This window comes from Colossoma macropomum, unplaced genomic scaffold (assembly GCF_904425465.1).
Source record: "Colossoma macropomum unplaced genomic scaffold, Colossoma_macropomum, whole genome shotgun sequence".
In the NCBI taxonomy this organism is placed as follows: Eukaryota; Metazoa; Chordata; class Actinopteri; order Characiformes; family Serrasalmidae; genus Colossoma; species Colossoma macropomum.
In genome coordinates, this window is record NW_023494809.1 from 25897509 (window position 1) to 25918454 (window position 20946).

Below are 20946 nucleotides of genomic sequence, written 5' to 3' on the forward strand. Positions count from 1 at the left end.
GCAATTGAACGACCAGATGAAAGAAATGAGGTAGGTTTAGAGGAAGCTCGACGCACAAAACTCTGTTTTTTCTTCACTGAACTCCAAAGAAAAGGCCAAAAAAAACGGAAAATTACTGTAGTTTTGCAGATGGATTGCTCGGAGAACCACGTACATTACCAAACACTGCTCTCACAGAGTCACAGTTTCAGAGTGTTTTGGTGGTCAGACGCTTTGTTCGGAACTGAGGCGTGAACGTTTACAGGACGACCCGGGACGCACACGGAGGGTGGTGGAGGATATCACTCTAACTCGCAGTTAGAAGTGATGGATCCATCTGTGGGAGAGCTGAGCACCTTACTTGCAGTCATAAGCCTCCAATGTTCTCCCCTGGCCTTTATTGCACTTGGACGTCCAAACTAAAATACAAAACTACAGCATAGTCTTAGAACCATGTGAAACGGACCTTTATTTTCCCAGAATCAGAAGAAATGGACTGGAACGGCTCGTAATTCTGATGTGTGGTACAAAAACATCCAGGCATCCCTTTCCAGATTTGTCTTAACTACTGTTGTTTTTTTGTACGTATGGATGCTAAACCTTTTTTCCAACATTCACCCATACACACATACATATAGGACATACGTACAGTACTCACGGCTACAGTGTGACATAATGCAGCTGTAAAAAACAAAGTGGTGATGAAATGTGTTCCACGAGAGTTTGGAGTGTAAAACATACAAGGCTGAGCACACACACACACACACACACACACACACACACACACACACACACACACACACACACACATCAACCTCTTCAGCGAACTGTTTTGTCTGAGAGGGTTTTCCATGTATAGCCCAACAGCAATAAATTATTGTGTTGAAAGTGTCTAAACAGTTACAATGTTTTGTTCAATAGTCAATAGTCACTCTACACAGGAGAGTCTATCCCAGTTCAGTTCCATTCTACTAATAATAACCTTCTCCAAAGGAATCTGGGAACATATTTGCCATGAAAAAAAAAGTTAAGAACCCCGCGGCCACAGGAGATTCTGGATAGAGGTTGTTCTTCTCTGGCGGCCCCTGGTGGTCTGGGGAAATCGGTCACTAACTGACTGTGACCGTTCAGATGTCTCCGGCTTTCTGGAGCAGCTTCCGGGAAGTCTTTATCTTTATCCTAACCGCCATGCTGTATTCCACACACTGTGGTTTTCCCTCATTTTTCAAAACAGAACATGTCCACAGACACAACGCGGGGGGAGGATGTGGATGGGTTACCAGTTCATCATGGAGTTTCTGTTCAAGGTCATGAAGAAAACTTGGCTACTGCCTCCTGATCTGACTGAGGCAAAGAAGACCTGGCCAAGAAAAGCAGAAAGCAGAGTCTCATCAGAGAAACAGATGTTAACAGAAGCTCTTTTTACACACAGTAAGCCAGATTGTTATATTATTACCTACTGATCATTGTGCATCATTTTAAACCATAATACATTCTAAGCACTTGTTTCAAACTCATTTCAACTCAATGCACAATTCACAGCGTCTACTAAAAAACATGAAAACTAATGAACAGTGAAAAGTGACCAATCCTATGCAGTGGGGTGTCACTGTTCATAGGAAAACAATTTAGTGATTTTAACATACAAAATTGTGTGTATTCTGCAAATACAGGGATAACTGCTGTGGAATTATTTCGCCCATTAAGTTCAACAACTATGCAACAACCGTGTTCAACAACTACAAGTCTGTTTTCTAGGTATTTTGACATTTTTGTTAAAAATATGTTGCCTACCATACCAAGGTCATAAGGTCAATGTGTACGAATTTTGGCAGACATCATTTAAGACCCCACATCTATTATAAACTGATTAATTCTAATAACCTTTCCCATCATTTGTGTTCTATTGGCTTCAGTTGAGGTGCATTGTGCTTGGACCCCAGTGATCGCCATTTGTGGACAGTTGTGTAGGTCTCACAGCAGTTATAGTCCACAGAAATCAACGTGTTCTACATCAATTTTATGCAAACACTAAAAGAAAGCTGATTGCTTTGGTTGCTAACAATGATAATTTACATGTCAACCTTTTTCACCCACTGTTCGAAAGCTTTTGAAGGAAGAAAAATGGCAAAATTAAACACCACTCTTCACGTTGATAACATGAAATGACAAAAATGTGTAAAATTCATTCAAACCAACATTTTATCAACAAAATCACTAACAATGCTGCAAAGAGTTTATATGAGTTTAAGAAATTTGACAATTTAGAACTGATGATTAATCTGACAACTAAAGCAGTGAGTGCGTATATATGCATTCAATAATCCGATCATAATTGGATTTCTGCAGTTATCCAATTATTCAAACGGTCATGTAAACACCATACTCCGATCTAGAAATCTGATTAAGGAATCTGATAAAGAGAGCTGGATTTTAGCTCAGTAATCAGATTTCTTAGTGCATGTAAACTCTTACTCTGATTTCTGTCGGATTTCTCAGTGTGTGCATGTACGAGAACAGATGGTAGATGTAGCGAGACGCAGGAGCGGCGCTGAAACCAAATGCGAAATAAAGGAACTGAATATTCTTCATCTTCTAGATGATGTAAGTTCATATTTTCAGGTAAAGTGGCGCGATGTTTAAAAAAAAGCTGCAGTATGAGTTTTACATTATGTTTACAGCACGTCTTCTTCTGTGAGTTTACTGGCTGGTTGTAAAGCAGAAATCTGATTATTGTCTGACTCATGTAGACCTGGAGTTTTCCCATTATCTGATTAGTCAAGTGCATGTAAACGTGTTGATCGGATTACTGACCAAATCTGATTTTCTGCAGGTACTGGATTATTGAGTGCATGTAAACACACTCAATGTTTAATACTGGAGTCGTTTTAATTTTTGACCATAATAAATTATACTGGCAGATATTAGCGGTTAGTGGCGGCAAAGTTTTCATACCGGTCAGGTGCTAGCTGACCAAGACAGTTTCTAAAGTATACCACTTAATCTAAAGTATACCACCTCTATACACTCACCTTGTCGTTTCGCTCAGAGAGAAACTTCAGTCGCTGAGCTCGCTTGTGCATGAAAACTCCGTCGAGGTGTCCCGTTTCCACTGAACGGATCTCAATGGCTTTCTCTCCCCAGCCCATGATCTGGTTGGAGTGGATGTAGGCTGCAGAGGGGGAAGGGGACAGGACAACAGGACATGTGACAGGACAGCGCTGACTCTCATTGCAGTAAAAAGGCTACGTTAGTGAGAAACACCCCATTCCTCGACGACTTCTGACGGCCAACAGCAACCTGAAACTGGCCCAGACTGGAAAAAGACAGGCTTGCCCAAGGCACCCCACACCATCAGGAGGTAATTATTGCAGCAGTTTCTGAGACTCGGAAAATACGTCCTGCTCGGAATCAGCAGTGATTACGGCACTTTTTTTCTCCTTTCTAACCCGAATTCAGCAAGGCTGGTCAAAAAAGACTAAAACACTCAATGTAAGGGGACCCTGTTCTAGATTTAATGCACTGTGGGTCCTCAGGAAACCCTTTGAGACCTACACTGACCATAAAGATTGCTGTGGACTTATTTACAGAGATGCTGATAATAAAACTGTGATAAGATTTTTTACCTTCCTAACAAGGCAGATCACGAGTTTTGGCATAGAAATACTGGAGGGATGTGTACTGTAAGCTGCTATCAGGTTCTGAGTACAGAACTATTAAACAATAAGTTTGGATTGATTAATCACTGAAGAACCTTTTTGTGTTCTGCCCATAAATGTGGTTTTTCTTAGCAACTATTGTGACAAGCTTTACGAAATGTTGGCAAAGATCCCATTTAACCTCAGGAGGAATTGTACACATTTAAAAATTATGGTTCTTTAAGGGTTTTTGGTAAAGAAAATGCTTCTATATAGAACCATGTACACTCAAAGAACAGAAAAACTCTTTTTAGTGCTATATAGAACCCTTTTCAAAAAGGTTCTATATAGAACCATATACAGCACATTCGTCATCAATCTGAAGAACGCTTTCACAATGCAAAGAACCCTTTAATCATGGAAATGGTTCTTTGAGAGTTCAGGGTTCTATATATAACCACTGTCTTTACTAAAGAACCCTTGAAGAACCATCTTTGTTAAGTGTATAGGGCACAACTAGTTTGTGTCAAAGTGCTTCAATTTATACTGTTATCATTTCCAAATGATTTTTTTGTGCTATTTTAATATTGCTAGCTAGCTAAGTTAACGTTACTACGGCATTACTAGCTAATACAACTTCAAAACTTCAACCAGACATTTTTCTCTCACTTTGTTGAATGGGATTTTTGACAGTGTTCCATAAAGCTTTAAGGTGTACCACAGGGTTCTGTTTTAGGCCCTCTTTTACTGTCATTGTACCTGCTACCATTACCTTATACAATTAAAGAGCATGGAATCAATTTTTATCACTATTTGAAGAGCCAGATGTTACCAGTGTTTTATATAAACTAATAACCTCTCTGTCCATTTATAGTGTTATTTTTTGTGTGCTAATTTAATAAGATTGCTAGCTAGCCAAGTTAACGTTACTATGGCATTACTAGCTAATACAACTTCAAAAAGCTCTCACTTTGTTAAATGGGATTTTTGACAGTGTTCTATAAAGCTTTAAGGTGTTCCACTGGGTTCTGTTCTAGGCCCTCTTTTGCTGTCATTGTACCTGCTACCATTAACTCACACTATTAAAGAGCATGGAGTCAGTTTTTATAGCTATGTGGATGCTATACTTATTTGAAGAGCCAGATGTTACCAGTGTTTATATAAAGTAATAACCTCTCTGTCCATTTATAGTGTTATTTTTTGTGTGCTAATTTAATAAGATTGCTAGCTAGCTAAGTTAACGTTACTATTGTACTACTAGCTAAATCTCTCACTCTGTTGAATGGGATTTTTGACAGTGTTCCATAAAGCTTGTCCAACATCACAACAGTTGCTGTGAAAGAATGCATTTGCGGGCGGAGCACTGATAGGCTGATTATTTCGTAAGCGGAGGGGCGTTTGTTTTGTCTGAATCAAAACCCTCAGTTTTGGCAATAACTTAACTGACATAAAATAAATCAGAACATTCACATTCAAGATGAGAACGAACGAACATCAAATGCTAAAAATTAACATTGTAGACCCATGACACGAAAATAGATCATTAAATGTATGATCATTAGTTGTACGAAGACATCCTAAAGGTTAATCTAGTGTTCCTTTTAAACAAACAACAGAATCAGCATCTTTCATCTCTCTGATGGTGGTCGCTCATAGATCTAAAATGGATCCTCTGCTTTAAAGAAGCAGATAAGTCAACATCGTTCAGGATCCATTAAGCTTTCGCCCTGCTTTGCTGCAACGTTTACTATAAAAGATGCATTTGAGGTTTCAAGCACATAGAAAGACAGTAAGATATGTCAAGAGTTTCACACAAAGAATGTGAAGACAAGTCAAAATGAAACAGTATGTTAGCAACACATGGAGTGCTGAAGCTGGTGTCAGTTACCAAACAGTTAGCTACAGACTGCATGTTTCAAACACAAAGGAAGAAAACATAAAAAAACAAGAAAATGGTTTAACATACATACACACACCACCAGTGAACTCTGCGCCAGGACTGGAAGTTGAACTGGAGACTGAGGATGTGCCACAGGCTGGGGGTGGAGTGTGGGGACAGTGCAAGGGCACGAGGGGGCACATGGCTGATTCTAAATTGAGTGTGAGTGGTTTGGTGAAGGAAAAGAGTCCGACTAATGAAGTTGATTCTAATCTAGGTCCTGAAGTTCCCCTGCTCTGAGTATTTTGGCTAATTAAAAAGCCCTTTGTGATTTGAAGTGGGAGCACTAAAGCAGGGAAAACACTACAACGCGCAGGGCAGAGAGGCCAGTTGCACCAACAGGTCACCGACTGCGTTACTAAGCAAAATTGCTATTCGCCACTTGCATACATAATACTAACTAGCTAACTAACTAATCCATGCCACCAATGTAATAACAAAAAAAACAACAACAACATTTCTGTGACATTTTTCAGTTCTTTGTGCAGCACCACACAAGTACTATCTTACAGTGGTTTAATGCATATTCTATAGGAAGAAAGTATTTGTTAGTCTAGTGAGCATTTATCAGGAATACATGATATTGTTTAAGGTGTACCACAGGGTTCTGTGCTAGGCCCTCTTTTACTGTCATTGTACCTGCTTCCATTAACTCATACTATTAAAGAGCATGGAGTCCGTTTTTTATAGCTATGTGTATGATATACTAATGTCTTACAGTGGTTTAATGTATATTGTAAAAGAAAGAATGTATTTGTTAGTCTAGTGAGCATTTATCTCGAATACATGATATTGTTTATGGTGTACCACAGGGTTCTGTATTAGGCCCTCTTTTACTGTCATTGTACCTGCTTAACTCATACTATTAAAGAGCATGGAGTCAGTTTTGTTACCAGTGCTTTATATAAACTAATAACCTCTCTCCATCATCATTAACTGGATGGATAATATTTATTAAAAGATAAATAAAGAAATAAATGTAAATCCTTATTATTGGTAATGAAGCAATGAAGTGGGACTGGGAAGTCGTAAATCTCTTATCAAATGTTCCCAGATTAAATATTCAGTTTATGACCTGTTATTGCAGTGGATTTAAGCAGAGGTGGGTAGTTCAGATCCAGAAAATAAAAATCCTCCCCAATTTGTTCCAACAGCCTGGAAATTTTCCAGCCTCTGCTGGAAATTTAAGCTCACTACAGAAGCCAGGTTGTAGGAAAAAACCTTGGGGAGGGTTTTTACTCTCTGGACTTGAGTTACCCACCTCTGGTCTCAAATGTATGCCCAGGTGCAAGTGTAGCCAGGACCACTAAGTGTTTGGGCTGGAGTTGAGAAACACTGCTTTAAAGAATATGCAGGGACAAAAAAGTGTGCGTGTAATAATGTGTGTGCATGTGTACTGAGGCTAATATGTGTTTGGCTAGATGGGTGAAGGGATTTTCTCAAGGAAGTGCTGGGCTCAGGGGGTGGGCACTGCTAGCAGCTGGGTGACAGGGCTCTGAAAGGAGAACAGGGGCGGTTTGTGTCCAATGAAAGAAACAACCACAACCTACCAACAGAGGTGGGCATCTCTCCCCATTGTAGCACCACGTCTTTAGTGATTCTGCCGTAAGTGTTCACATAGACCCCCTCATCTTCATAACACAGAAGCATCTCCATCCCGTCGGTCTTGGGGAGCACCACAATGGCGTGGGGGGTGACACTGCCCTGAATCTGGGGGAGGGAACACGGGGGGGGAGGGGAAGGGGTGGGGGGGCAGATGAGCCTCGGGTGACAAGTACGAGCGGCAGTGCATAACATTCCCCTCTGCAGGTGACGCTCTCCCCCTTGCTGGCCCGCTGGCACTTCTCCCTGTGAGAAACTGCTGCAACAATAAAGTCCCCCACTCTCCTCAGCACCACAAACTGACCACCCCCAAACTTGCTTTGCACCGTCCACACTGGGGTGCCACATCTTTCTGGTTGCTTTGGTTCACTTTATCAGATACACAGTTTTTTTGGTTGGTCAAAGGTCGTAGATCGGGGAAATGTTTTGCTCTAAGCAATATCCTACTGTTATATGCTTTGCAGCACCAGTCAAATGTTTACACACGCCTACTCTTTTCCTTATTTCTACTGCTTTCCAGTAGAAATATTTTACAAATATTGTGAGGTCATCAAAACTGTCATTTAACACATACGGATTATGCAAGACCAAAGAAAAGTTTGACAAATCAAACTATCATATCGCTGCTGTCAGATCAAAACCTTGTATCTCCAAAACAGTCACTTTACAGTAGAAAGAAAAAACATACTTTACTTTTCATGTAAGTCAATGGAACCAGACATTTTTTCACGTCATTTCGGGCCGTTTCTTTTAGTCCGTTTATCATGAAATTGACACACAATGTAAAAGGCAATAGGCATTTTCAGATCATGTCAAAAACTGAAAAATGACAAAAATGGAGATACGAGGTTTTGTTCCGACAGCAGCGATATTTTACATTCTTAAAAGTATTTTCCCTTTGTGTTGATGTTACACACTCCTTCCTTTTCTCGAGCAGGTTTATGAAAAGCCACCCTCATGACAAGCTTGAAGTAGTTCCACATATGCTGAACTCTTGTTGGAGTAGTTAAAAAAATCAACTACTTATATTTGTCCTAGAAACAAATTAAGCAGTTAAGCATAAACCTTAAGGCCAAAATGCATTTAAGATAATGAAAAACATATATTAAATCAGGTGTGTCCAAACATTTGACTAGTACTGTATATAGCTAGCTCTATAAACATTATTACAAATGGCAGATGCAGATATTACATTCATGTTACTTTCAAAACACATTTAAACCACAGAACCATCTAATACTGGAGTATCTTATCTACTTTGTATGCAGACATTGTTATTGTTTATTAGTGGTATTAGTAATAATAGTAGTAGTAGTATAGAGTCAAAATTAGAAACTCTTTTGTACCAGATACCAACAGACTTGAGTACAATGTCCTTATGGAGGAGGAGGTCACCCGCCCTGCCCCTGAGTGCAGGCTGAGAAAGGGAAAATCTCCTCTACTCAGCCCACCGTCACTTACGTGGGATGGGATGTAGATATCGTACGGGTTCCCGGAGTCAACATCTATCACATGAAAGCCAACGCTGGAGCCATAGATAACCTTTAACCTCTGGCCTTCCTCCACTGTCAGGTCAACCAGCTGAGGCTTATGCTGCAGATCTGTGAAAGACTTTGGAGACGAAGAGAAAGAGAGAGTGTTTAAGTGAATTTCTCAAAATAGACGTGTTAAAAACAACACATACGGGCAGATTTACTAAAAGAGGCGCTAATTACCGACAGTCTACAGACACGTTCTGCTGGCGGATGTGGCCAATTTAACGGGTTATCTACTAAGAAAATCCATGCAAATGAACACAAGCTTTAATCAATGCAATATAAACCTCTGATTAGCTCACATGGTTTTTGTATGAAAGGCAGTTTCCACCACATAGGAAAAAAATATTCTTCTTAGATTCTGGTTCAAACTGTGTCTTCAAATAATGACTTACTTTCTCCAGATTTTGACTTTGTCACAATAAAGTTATTACTCATCAAGAAAGTACATGGTTGTTTCAATATAAGGCATTATTTTGAGAAAAGAAGAGATTATAATTTGGGTTTTTGTTTCGAAACATATTCATTTTATGCTGGAGGGATAAGCTGGATTTCAAGCCAAATACATCTGGATACTGTAAAATTTCTGCTTGATTTCTCAAACTGAGCATGTCCTCTTAGCTATGTGCATTGAAGGCTTTGATATTTCATGTACAAAGTAACAAGTCAAGTCAAGTCATAGTTTATTTATATAGTGCTTTTTACAACAGGTGTTCTCACAAAGCAGCTTTACAGAAAAATTTGGGTCCGAGCCCCCAAGAGCGTCACCAGTGGCGACCGTGGCAAGGAAAGACTCTCTAAGAGCAAGAGGAAGAAACCTTGAGAGGAATGAAGACTCAAAAGGGGAACCCATACTCCTCTGGTCGACACCAGATAGCAAACAGCACGTACAAAGTAACAAAATAATAAGCAGCTTTAGCAACGCAGGGACCGCGCAGGATAACGAGTTTCAATTTGTGCTTTTCACATGGATTTGGAAAAGAAAACGGTCAAATCATTGTTAAAACCTGTTCTAAAGACTCTGATGAGTGTAAATTATACCGTATGATGATATTTTATTGCTATCATGGACGCAGGCATATTGTAGATCTCATCAGCACTTGAAGAACACTGATGTTTCATCAGAGAAAGCATAATCAGCCCTGTGTAACTGGATTTAGTGCAGTGTATTTTGTGAAATGTTGAATAAAATTATTGTTCTCAGAGATTTAAAAGCTTAAAATGTGGCCTTACTAGTGAATTCTGTATGCGTGTGAAAATACTGTGATATTTTGACACACATACACAATTCACTAGTAGTAGTTATGCTCTCTTTGTAATTAAACATCAGTTTTAATTACAAATTACTGACTAATTACTTTAATTACTGATGATATCTACAATATGCTCACGTCCATGATAGCAATAAAATATCGTGATAAGCATCGTGCATCCTGAAAATGTCTTTACATATCGTGATATGGTGTTTTTGTCATTTCACCCACACCTTGTGACCACCTTTGGTTTTTCTAAGGGCTCCTGTTCAATAAATCCTGACAGCCACTTTTTAATGCCAAAATAGAGTAAATCAGAGTAAATCTGCCCCAAAATGCATTCAAATATTTCAGCACAAACCGTGTGCTGCTAATGAACACATCATTTTCGTGAAGCAGCAGCAGAAATCAAATATCCTCTGAACCTACTTTGAAAATAAAAGACTCTACCTTGACCTACTTTGACATAAAAAAGACTAATTCAAAATGATCTGACAGCTAAGGATACCGATAAAAATCTCATTAAAGAGACTCTGAATGAATCCTGTCTCTCACCTTGAAAGCCATAAATTTGTGGTATGGTTTCGGAGCCCAGGCGTAAATCTCCACTGAATTCTTCAAGGCAATCACCAAGAACTTGATCCGCTCGTATTTCACTTTCAAATGAAAAGAGACGGGTGTGAGTCAGAGTATAAAGATACGCAGTACAACATTTATTTTATCTGCAATGAACTTCTTTATTCAAATGTGTTCTTCATTTCCACACAAATGAAATAATACACTGAGACACTTTTGCCATTCACTTCACTCAAAGCTGGCATTTTATTCATGTGGAAATAATATAATATTCATAAAGAAATTCAATGCATTACTTACATTGTTTATGAAAGCTGTAAGCTGTCAAACACTGTCATCAATGGCACATACCGACTTTGTAATGAACACAGCCCTCCAGGTCGCCCACAGTAGTCCAGCCTTGCTTCTTCTCCACCTCAGGATCATTGTGGAGTATCCTGTTCCTCAGCCAGGACAGGTAGTACACTCTCAGTTTGTTCTTTTTGCCTGAACGAGAGACAGAAAAGCATCATGTTAGACTTCAGTGATCCTCTTACTCATCTCAGTGAATGGAGACGAGTTAAACCCTAAAAATCACAGCTGTAGCTGGCAAAAATAAAAGTGTGGTGTAACTGAATTACTTCTCATTTGCAGCTCATTCAAAGCAAGAGGAGAAGTTCAACATTTGCATTTGTAAGTATAAGGAGATTTTATTATGATTTTAATTAGATGAAAAGTCATGCATATAATTTTATGTGGAAAAAAAAATCACCCTTTTTTGCTGTTTTGCCTTTTTTTGACAATGAAACAATAGAAAAGAAGACTTGAACCTGTGGATACAGAATGTAAACTGAATGTAAACAAATTTTTACATAACTATTTCATTACTTAACTACGTATTTACATTTTTAGGGGTGTTCCAACCTAAAAAAGAGTTTCATACCTCATTTGTCATGTTATGCGATATTCTGTAGCACAGCATTATATCCCCCAACCTCATCAGTTAGACAGAACTCGTGATTTTAATCTTAATGAATTTTCATTTGTTCCCCATGTGTTTTCTCTTACAATAAAATCCAGCATGCATTACGCAAATACATCACATACCCATTTGGAATCATTGTGATGTTAACCAATATTGACCGCCGGCCTTATAACCACTGATCTATAGGCTAATCCAGGGGTCGGCAACCCAAATGTTAAGAACAGCCATTTTGTCCTTTCAACAAAAATCAAACCACTTTGGGAGCCACAACATTTTACATCTCAGTATGTCTTTACGTATGTCTCAGTATGCGCTGAGGTTCTAGTATAGGCCAAAAAATATAATATTAATGGAAACACAGAGATTTAAGATTTAGCACAACTATAGCAGCTTTTCTTGCATCTCCGGCAGGAAACAAAAGTAGAACAGTTTCTTGTAAAATGACTCTCAACGTTTGATTTTTTATGAGGCTGAAGTCAGTTTCTCATTCGCCAGCTTCTTGTTCGAATTTTACCGTTTTACCTTAAATGGTGCTCGACGCGCCAGAATGTAACTCCTGCACCATTTAAGGTGGAACGGGAAAATTCAAACAAGAAGCTGGCGAATGAGAAACTTTTACTGTTTGACAGTTTCTTGTTGAAACTATGAGGAAACCAGATGAGGACTTGTAAATGCACATCAGTCCATTCGTCTCCAAATCATTGATGTCCACCTTAAACCTTTCTTTACCATTTCGTTAGCAACTAGCCAGGCGAGATAATTTTTTTGTGCTGCTGTGTGACCAGCAGTTTGGGTAAAGGGGTGAATGAGCAGTTGTAGGTTACATTAACTCCAGCGTTTAAGACCATTTACTGTTAAAACTGTGTTGAACGATCAGCAGAGCTTTATTTTACTGCAAAGGAGGATTATTTTATTTTTACCCACAAATCGAATTCTGCTGTGAAGCCGCAACAGGGCAGTAAAAGAGCCGCATGCTGCTGACCCCTGGGCTAATAATTACAACCAAGCTAACATTAGTCTAACTCTTACCTCGGTTGTCGATTTTTTTATTTATTTTTTTAAAGAAAACAGCAGTTCTGCCTTTATTCAGTGGTACCTACAGGTAAGATATCCAGCTTCCTAGCTTTAATGTTAGATATCTGGTTTACTTTTGCATTCACCAGCTAATGAAAAAACACTTCCAAACAGTTCATCCCCCAAAAATCCAAACCAAAGCAGTTGTAGTTTTTCAAAAGTTCCTCCCACCTTCAAAATACATCATCAGAGGGGGGAGCTCCAGTCTTTAAACCAGAAAACCCGCTCTAGAGACTCCTGCAGCACCACTGTGAGACGCGAGTAGGCAGGTTTACAACAGATGTAGCGATGGCTACACTTGTCATTTGGCTGGAGTGTCTCTTTAACTTAAATGGTAATAAAAACTCGACTGTTACGTCTTACCAGAGATGGTGACCAGCACATTGAGGCCCTCCAGAACGTCCATCTGCTGAAAGCGGCGGCGGCTGATGAGGTTATACACCTTGCCCTGACCACTGCGGTCCAGCAGCATCAGGCCATTTTCAGTTCCAACCAGCAAGTTCACCCCTGCAGCACAGAGCAACACAGAGGTTAAGAAATCATGAACCCTGTAGCAGAGGAGGCGCGATGACATGGGCGGTCTCACTCACCCCACAGAGCGGCGCACAGGATCTCCGAGTTAAAGCGCTTTTTGTATTTGCGAATCTCCGGCGTGTCGCTGTGCGGCCGGATGTTAGTGGGGTTCACATTGACCACAGAGATTTTGCGTGCCTCGTTGAGCCGAGCTTGCTCCTGCTCCTGCTCCTGCCTCAACAGCTCATCCGCAAACAGAGCTGCAGCAGGAGAGACAAAGAGAAGCTCAATTAAGGTGACAGTCTCCTAAAATTCTACGGGAGAAATAGCATTAGACGAAAAGGAGACATTAGATGCTTCTGGTCTAAATAAAATATTATAATTGTTCATATATCAGCATCAAAACTGACATATCTCTTAGTCTTGGATGAAAAAGTTCTTGTCTTTTGTTCAGCTGTGGATAAACATGAGCGTTATCTTGGCAAATCTGAGCATAATGTGTGACTTTATCTGTACTAAAACTCTAAGAGGAGACATATGAGATTTCTGACGTCTTTTTCTCAGAAGAAACATCTGAGCAGTTGGAGACTGTAGAAGTGCCTTTTTATCTGATTCCGCTGTCTAGGAGAAACTACAGGCCTATTAAGGAGAACCCTTTTTTATTTTTTTCTTTCCTGTAATCGGAGCTACAAGGGTAAAGTAGATAACAAATATCAAAGTTAGCACTGTGCAAACTGCATTCCTAAATCATAACATGGTACTAATCTCAAATGTGGTGTCTGACACTATGTGGCAAAATGCAACTGATAAAAATGAACAGAAGCACAGATAAAATTTAGGCTTCAACATGATGACAGCAACTCCACTACTGTAGTCGCACGGTCATTCTATAGGCCTAGTTGACGTCAGACCCATATATGATCCTCTGGGTCTAAGCTGAATTTCTCTAAAGCAAAAATAAATGGATTTTTGAAAATCACTGCTATTGTGCTCTGTGGTTATCAAAATGGTTCCAAATTCAATAAGTTCTGAATTATGAGCTTGTTCAGGATCCAAAATATGAATTTTATAACATGCGAGCTAAAACTGCTGCACACTAAATAAACAACATAAGACAGGCAAGTATACAAAAATACCCCAAACAAACTATTAGGCTTTGTCAAGTGTGGCAGTTAAGTTGCTTTGGCAGTGTCAGAGTACATTAGGAGTAGCTGGTTGTTATACAGTAATGATATTATTAATAATAAACTTTCTTTCATATTTCAGTGAACAGAAGTAGTAGCTTGCTATTAGCACAGAGGTAGCACTATTTTCGCTCCTTAACAACCTCTTATTTCAGAGGATCCAGTGACATTCAGTGGAAAAATGTACACAGGGCAAAATGTATCAGGTTTAAAACCTTTCTGTGCACCACAGGGGGTGATAATGGCGATTTTCAAATATCCCATTCATTTTTTCCATGGAGAAATCCAGGTTAGTTGCACTCAGAGTGAGTGCGTTTACATGCACTCAGTAATCCGATCATAATTAAGAGAGCTGGATTTTAGCTCAGCAATCAGATTTCTCAGTGCATGTGAACTCTTACTCTGATTTCTTTCATATTTCTCAGTCTGCACGTTAGAAAACAGATGGTGGTACCGGAAATAAGCGCGCAGCGTCGTTCGCGAGATGCAGCAAAACACTTTTGGAGCGATGCTGAAGCCAAATACATACTTGACGAAATGAAGGATTTAAATATTCTTCATCTTCTAGATGATGTATTTTCATATTTTCAGATAAAGTGGTGTGATATTTAAAAAAAAGCTGCAACATGAAGTCCTTACATTACATTTTCATCACGTCTTCTTCTGTGAGCTTACTGACTGGTTGCAAAACAGAAATCCGATTACTGTCTGACTCGTAGACCTGGAGTTTCCCCATTATCTGATTATGAAGTGCATGTAAATGCACCCAATGATGACTTCAGAGAGTCTACTGTTGTCATTTTTATGGATGTCATACAGTGTCAAAAACTGCATCTAGTGTACTTTTCCAGGCATAATAAGTAAATATAAAAATAATAAGATTGTACAGTGTTAATTGGAGGGAACAAGCTTCTACTACTCGTTAGCTATTAGCATCACTGCTGAAGCAGATTTTGGACACCAAGCATGTCTTGACTGAAGGACTACATTTGGACTAAGGGCAATATTGAGCAAACTTGATTTCTGCTGAACAATCACTTTAACCAAATAAATGATAACATAACTCCACAAAAACAGAGCTATTAATCTATAATCTTTTTTTACCCAATTTCTCCCCAATTTAGTCATGCGCAATCCCACTTGCAAGCTAGATCTCCCCCATCACACAACGCTAACAAGCTGGGCTGGTTAAACTTTACTGTCCTTCTTAATAAATAATAATTATCATTATAAAACAGAGAGACATTAACCTGAGGCAGAGTTCTCATTATCGTCTTCAGTCGGCGAGGTCTGATACACCCGGGGGTCCACGAACGGAGTGAAGGAGGCTTTGGACCCGCTGCCGTACTGCCAATGAGAAATCAGCATTAAAAAAAAAGACACTCACTCACACAGTTCCAATATGATGGACAGCAACGTAATTGGTAAGTTTATAGTATGTGTTCATGTCAACATGCACATAATGTCAACAAGTAAATCGAGGACTTTTTGGAAAGACAGACCTCATGGAAGCGTACAGGTAAAGACATTGCTTAGTGAGAGTAAAACAAGAGATGTTTCAGAAGAAATGTAAGAGAGTATCATACATAAATGCCATGGCCATTGGTTTCATTGGATCATGCATTTATAGATGACTCAAAAATAAGTGTGAGTAAAATAATTTTAAAAAACAAAGCCTGCCAGCAAAGGAAGACGAGTTTAGAAGGCAAGGATGGGACAAGGAAGGGACAAGAGTCTGGAATCAGACAGGAGCGGGGCATCCCTGAATCTACAGCCAGAAGACACAGCCAGGTAAATATGTGGTTTGTTTGGACTGGACTGGATGGTGATGGTTAGAAGGTTGGGTTGGGTTAGAGTTAAGGGTTAAGGGTTGGAGCGGCTCGGACAGGCTGCACCGTCACCTACTTCAGCCACAGCGTCCAGGTCCTGCGCATGCAGACTGGAGTGGCGCCCCGGGCCTTCGCTGGGCGTGGCCAAGGGGGAGTGGCTTTGCTGCACTAGATCGGGAAGATTGGCGTTACCAGGGAAACCGTTGCTCTCGGCGTGACCCGAGCGCTTTCTTTCCCCAAACATCTGCAGGAGAGGAACACAGAGAGGAGAAGGGCTACGCTAGTGCTGAGCCCCACCATGCGCCACCTTGTGGAGAAGATCTGGGGAAATGCAAACTGAGCGCCCCCCGGTCAGTACGAGCAGTGAGATCCACCAGAGAAAAAGTGGAGGTGCTGGAAAGGGGTGACTGAACTGAACTGAACTCAAACACCAACTTAGATTAACCAAGATAAAGAGAATGAACAAATCAGACAAACTGGGAGAGAAATGAAACAGTGACACACCAAACAAATGAGTGTAGGAGGTACTGCCTGGAGCAGAGTTTAGAGATATTTCTGATGAGAGCCCAGCAGTCAGAAGATCCCCAGATTCTTACCTCTCTCATCATCAGGGTGCTGTCTTGGGAGTTGTTTCCGTAGGACTCTTCATGGGCATCCTCCTGGCCTCCCATTCCACCGAACGGCTCACTGCCGCCTTGGCCAGCTGATGGCCTGTTAAGAAAATGAAATGCGTACACTGAATTGTTTTAAAAATTAGGACAGAAATCACTCTGAAACATACAAGAGCACAGACAGAAATCCGATTTCACCACCATTGGATTTGATTTAATTTTTCTGTCATGATCCAAAATGATTAAAAAACTCACTATATAAATGTGACTGAAGTGAACTACTTTGTAAAGGTGTAATGATTAACAAAATTCATAATTTGATTCAATACTACACAGTTGTGTCTCAAGTCATACAATATTTGAAATGGAAGCTGTGCTTTATAGTATCCGGTTCTAACACTCTCGCCACAAGATTAACATGTTAATGCCAATCTAACACAATAGCCACAAGCTAGCATGCTGGTCGCGATACTACGATATGCTGTGGTACCATTTGATACGATACAATATGCTGTACTGTTACATCCCCACTATTTACACAGTAGTGGAATACGGACAATAAAAAGAACAACTAAATGTTTTGCCATTTTTACATTCGCAATGAAAAAAATGTGCATGTAGTTTCCTAAATATTGTAATAACTGATTATAACATTAGAATCAGGAATTAAATTTGAATTCTTTCATGTTTGGTTGTCAAATTCAAATTTTAAATATATTACGTTTCACAAATTCATATATTATTTTGTAAAGAAAATGAGTAAGAAGACACACCACTACAGTAAATTTTCATCTCCTAAATCTGTATAAACGGCATAAATTATCAAGTGACCTCTAAAAGCACACAAGTGTTTAAACCAGCGATTCTCAGCCTGGCAGTCATGACTCGCAAGATGGTCATCACAAAAGGTACACAGTAGAGGTCTGCGCTCCAGCGGATTCCCGCTACACCTGCCACCCCACTGCAGGCGTGAGCGGGCCGAAGCACGCAAATTTACAAATAGCCTAAACAAAGTAGAGCGATCACTAAATCATATATATACGCAATATAAAATGATAACAGTAAAACAATCAAAATGAATGAAGTCTTTCTGAAGAGTTGCGAAGTAGCCGATCACGTTAACAACACGCAAATTCTCGTAGCTTACAGAGCCTTCAGTCTTACGGCCACAGCTGCCCTAGAAAACACCAAAAATAACCGCTCTGTGGTTTAATTTCTGCTTTGTGTTTACTGGGAATAAATGGCTTTGATGAAGTTACTCACAGTGAGCCTGATGACCATGACTGCCGTGTTATTTCAGCGGAGAATAACGTATCTGTGAATAGACTATGTCAGATATTAGATGTCATTTCGGGTTTCACAGAACTGCCTGGGCGGGAGCAGGCCAAAACATTTGGTTTGCGGGTGGGAGCGGGACAAATGATTCAGATTTTCTGTGGAAGTAGGATGAAATTTTGCAGGAGAGGGACTGAAAAAACAGCCTTCTAGTTGCGCGGACCTCTAGTACCCAAGTCTATTCTGAAGTAAGAATATTAGAGAAGTGCTTTCCCATAAAGTCCCCATGCCTGTGATATCCCGCTGTCTTTATAAGCTAAAGAAGTTAAATATCCCCACAGTTAGCATGTAAAACCCCATGCAGTTCTAATTAAAACCAGAATAAAATGTTTGTTTGTTTATTGTCAGCAATGCCATGTTATTCTATCTGTTTGGTAGTCATCCTTTGTGGTCAGTAATTGGCCTGGCACATACAAGGAGTCGTAGCAGAGGTAGCTTTAAAGATCCGAGTGGACGTTTTCTACATTTGAATGTGTATTTTTTCATTGGCGTCGATGAATATCTAACTCTAATGCAGCTGAACTGGCACGTTCACACTTTTTTGCAACCCTAACAGTTGCAGATTTTTGCGTACTGATACAAAATTAAAACTCCACCAGAATCACAGTTAAAGCCTCACATGATGCGAGGGATATCGCTGACTGGCACCGTTCCATCATGAGCTCCACCTTCTCCCTCCTCCTCCTCACTGCTTTCTGACTCCTCACTGGACGACGAGTAGTCGGTCACTTTGACAGGCGGCCGGTTGGTCTCTTCATTGGAGCGCAGTTCCCGGAGTTCTTTGGCCAGAGCAGTGAGGTCCTGAGGATCAGAGGTCACCAAAAGGATCAATATATCAAAATCTGGTTTTTGATTTGGGTTGAACCCCCAAACATTCCTCAAAGACCTGGGGAAAAAGGCCTAAGTAAAAAAAAAAACTAATGAACAAAACAGTGACTAGTCTGTTAGTAGAGGCAATAATACAGCAAGGAGATACTTGAACATGTGAAGCAGGAGTGTTATATACCAACTTCAAACGCAATATATACAAAGAACAGAAACAAAACAGTAGCAAAAACAAGTCTTGAGAAGGAAGGAGGAAAATCCAGCCATCATTTCAGCGAATGATGCACAAGAAAGAGGGCAGCCTCGTGCATGAGAGAGAACGGAGAGCAGGAAGATCAGGACCAGACAGGCTGATTAGGCCTCTGTATCACATGCAGGAGGGTTATTGGGGTCAGTCCTACCAGCCTGCACCTCTTACCAGTTCCTCCTGATGCCCAGGCAGCCGGACAGAGAGAAAATGCCACTGAGAAACTACAATTCCACTGAGCTTAATATACTCCATCAGACTCAGAATTGATCTATCTGCGCGCAAATTTGTTGTTTTGTAAACACCGTGATGAGGCTGGACAAGCTTTACAGACTGTTTGGAAAAAATGCCGCTCTGCCCAACGAGGAATTATAGAACTCAGTCTTTGTCAAAATGTGTACATTTAAAATGTGTTATTAATTTCAATTCTACATCAGCCGACACCAATTGAATCTTTGTGCTTTTCATAGCCACACAATTTAGATCTGAGAAGACAGTCTGCTAATTAATGCTGAAGTAAAATCACTCATTTTTTGTATGCACACAATGAGTGCGTTTACATGCACTTAATAATCTGATAACTGCAGAAAATCAGATTTTGTCAGTAATCCGATCAATGCGTTTACATGCACTTGAGTAATCAGATAATGGGGAAACTCCGGGTCTACATGAGTCAGACAGTAATCAGATTTCTGCTTTATAACTGGCCAATAAACTCAGTTTATGATGGTTACACCTTAATTCTACACAATTCTGTGCAATTCCACACCAGTACTATCATAAAAAATGCATTTCAGCTGCAGTTCAACCAACATAAACACTGAACGTCAGCTCAGCAGCTCACTGACCCCAAGTCTTAATGAACTTGCCAGAGGTCTAGTTTGAGCAAACCGGTAGGTTTAAAAGACCGAGCACCTGGGGACATTTAAATTTTGAACATTAAGTATTCATTTAATATTTTGAGGTCTGCTAAAAGTGTCTGTATTTTACTGTTCAGCATATTTTAAATAAACAATGGCCAGTTTGGGTTACAGCACAACATTAATTAAAAATGAAATAAAAACATTTTTTTTTGTCCCACAGATTTGATGAGATTTTTTAATACGGCCCTTTTACTGGTTGAGTTTGACACCCCTGATCTACTATTTTATTCATACATTCCACTACTTTTGTGAACCTAAGACTTTGGTACACCCATTTTAAGCACCAAAACAATTCATCCTCATGAGTAAAGCTATGTTTTCACAAGCGGTATTAAGAATTTCTAAAACCTGATTTCATTTATTCAGCTTTCGAGCCCAATTATCTCTTTCCACGGTGCTCCAAGTCAAAAGGGCCTCATTACAGAAAGAGCTGAAACTGCTCTGAATATTTTGATATATAATATGTGGGTACCACGTCGTATTGCGACAGTGCCTTTAGAAGCGCACTTAAGAATATATGCAAAAATCAAGAAAATGCCCTCAGACCCCAGAGTGTTAATTAACTGTATTTTGTATTTGTGTGAAAGCTAACACTATTAGGACAGACCTGGCATTGTTGTTATTTTTGTTATGTTATTGAGCGTGAATAATGTAAATATTCTGAGAGTTTCTCAATAGGTTGAATGAGATTTTTCTCAAGCTTGTCCAACCTTGAAAAGTAGATGCAAAAGACTGCATTTCTGAGAGGAACATGGATAGTTCAATTACTGCAGTATGTAAGTGAGAAGTGATGAAATGGACACGCAATGAAACTGGATTCCTGGCAGCCTCCCAACAGGGTTGAGCATTCTCCCTGCTTTAACACGTTTAAATGAACTCATCAGCTCACTACGAGGTCCTTAATGAGCTAATCAGGTGT

At 39.8% G+C, this 20946-nt stretch overlaps 1 protein-coding gene across 2 annotated transcripts in view; it reads right to left on the reverse strand.

Moving 5' to 3' along the window:
- Positions 1-429: 429 nt before the first annotated feature.
- Positions 430-20946, reverse strand: part of tnikb (TRAF2 and NCK interacting kinase b) — a 108551-nt gene continuing 88034 nt past the window's right edge. For both annotated transcript variants that reach the window (XM_036557944.1, XM_036557945.1), the window contains 12 exons: positions 18652-18833; positions 16683-16797; positions 16163-16330; positions 15508-15604; positions 13151-13333; positions 12924-13067; positions 10874-11008; positions 10502-10602; positions 8620-8769; positions 7107-7266; positions 3012-3151; positions 430-1339 (listed from right to left, as the gene is read on the reverse strand). In XM_036557944.1, the coding sequence (XP_036413837.1) occupies positions 1256-1339; positions 3012-3151; positions 7107-7266; positions 8620-8769; positions 10502-10602; positions 10874-11008; positions 12924-13067; positions 13151-13333; positions 15508-15604; positions 16163-16330; positions 16683-16797; positions 18652-18833 (1659 nt within the window). In that variant the 3' untranslated portion in view covers positions 430-1255. The remainder of the gene's footprint in view (positions 1340-3011; positions 3152-7106; positions 7267-8619; positions 8770-10501; positions 10603-10873; positions 11009-12923; positions 13068-13150; positions 13334-15507; positions 15605-16162; positions 16331-16682; positions 16798-18651; positions 18834-20946) is intronic.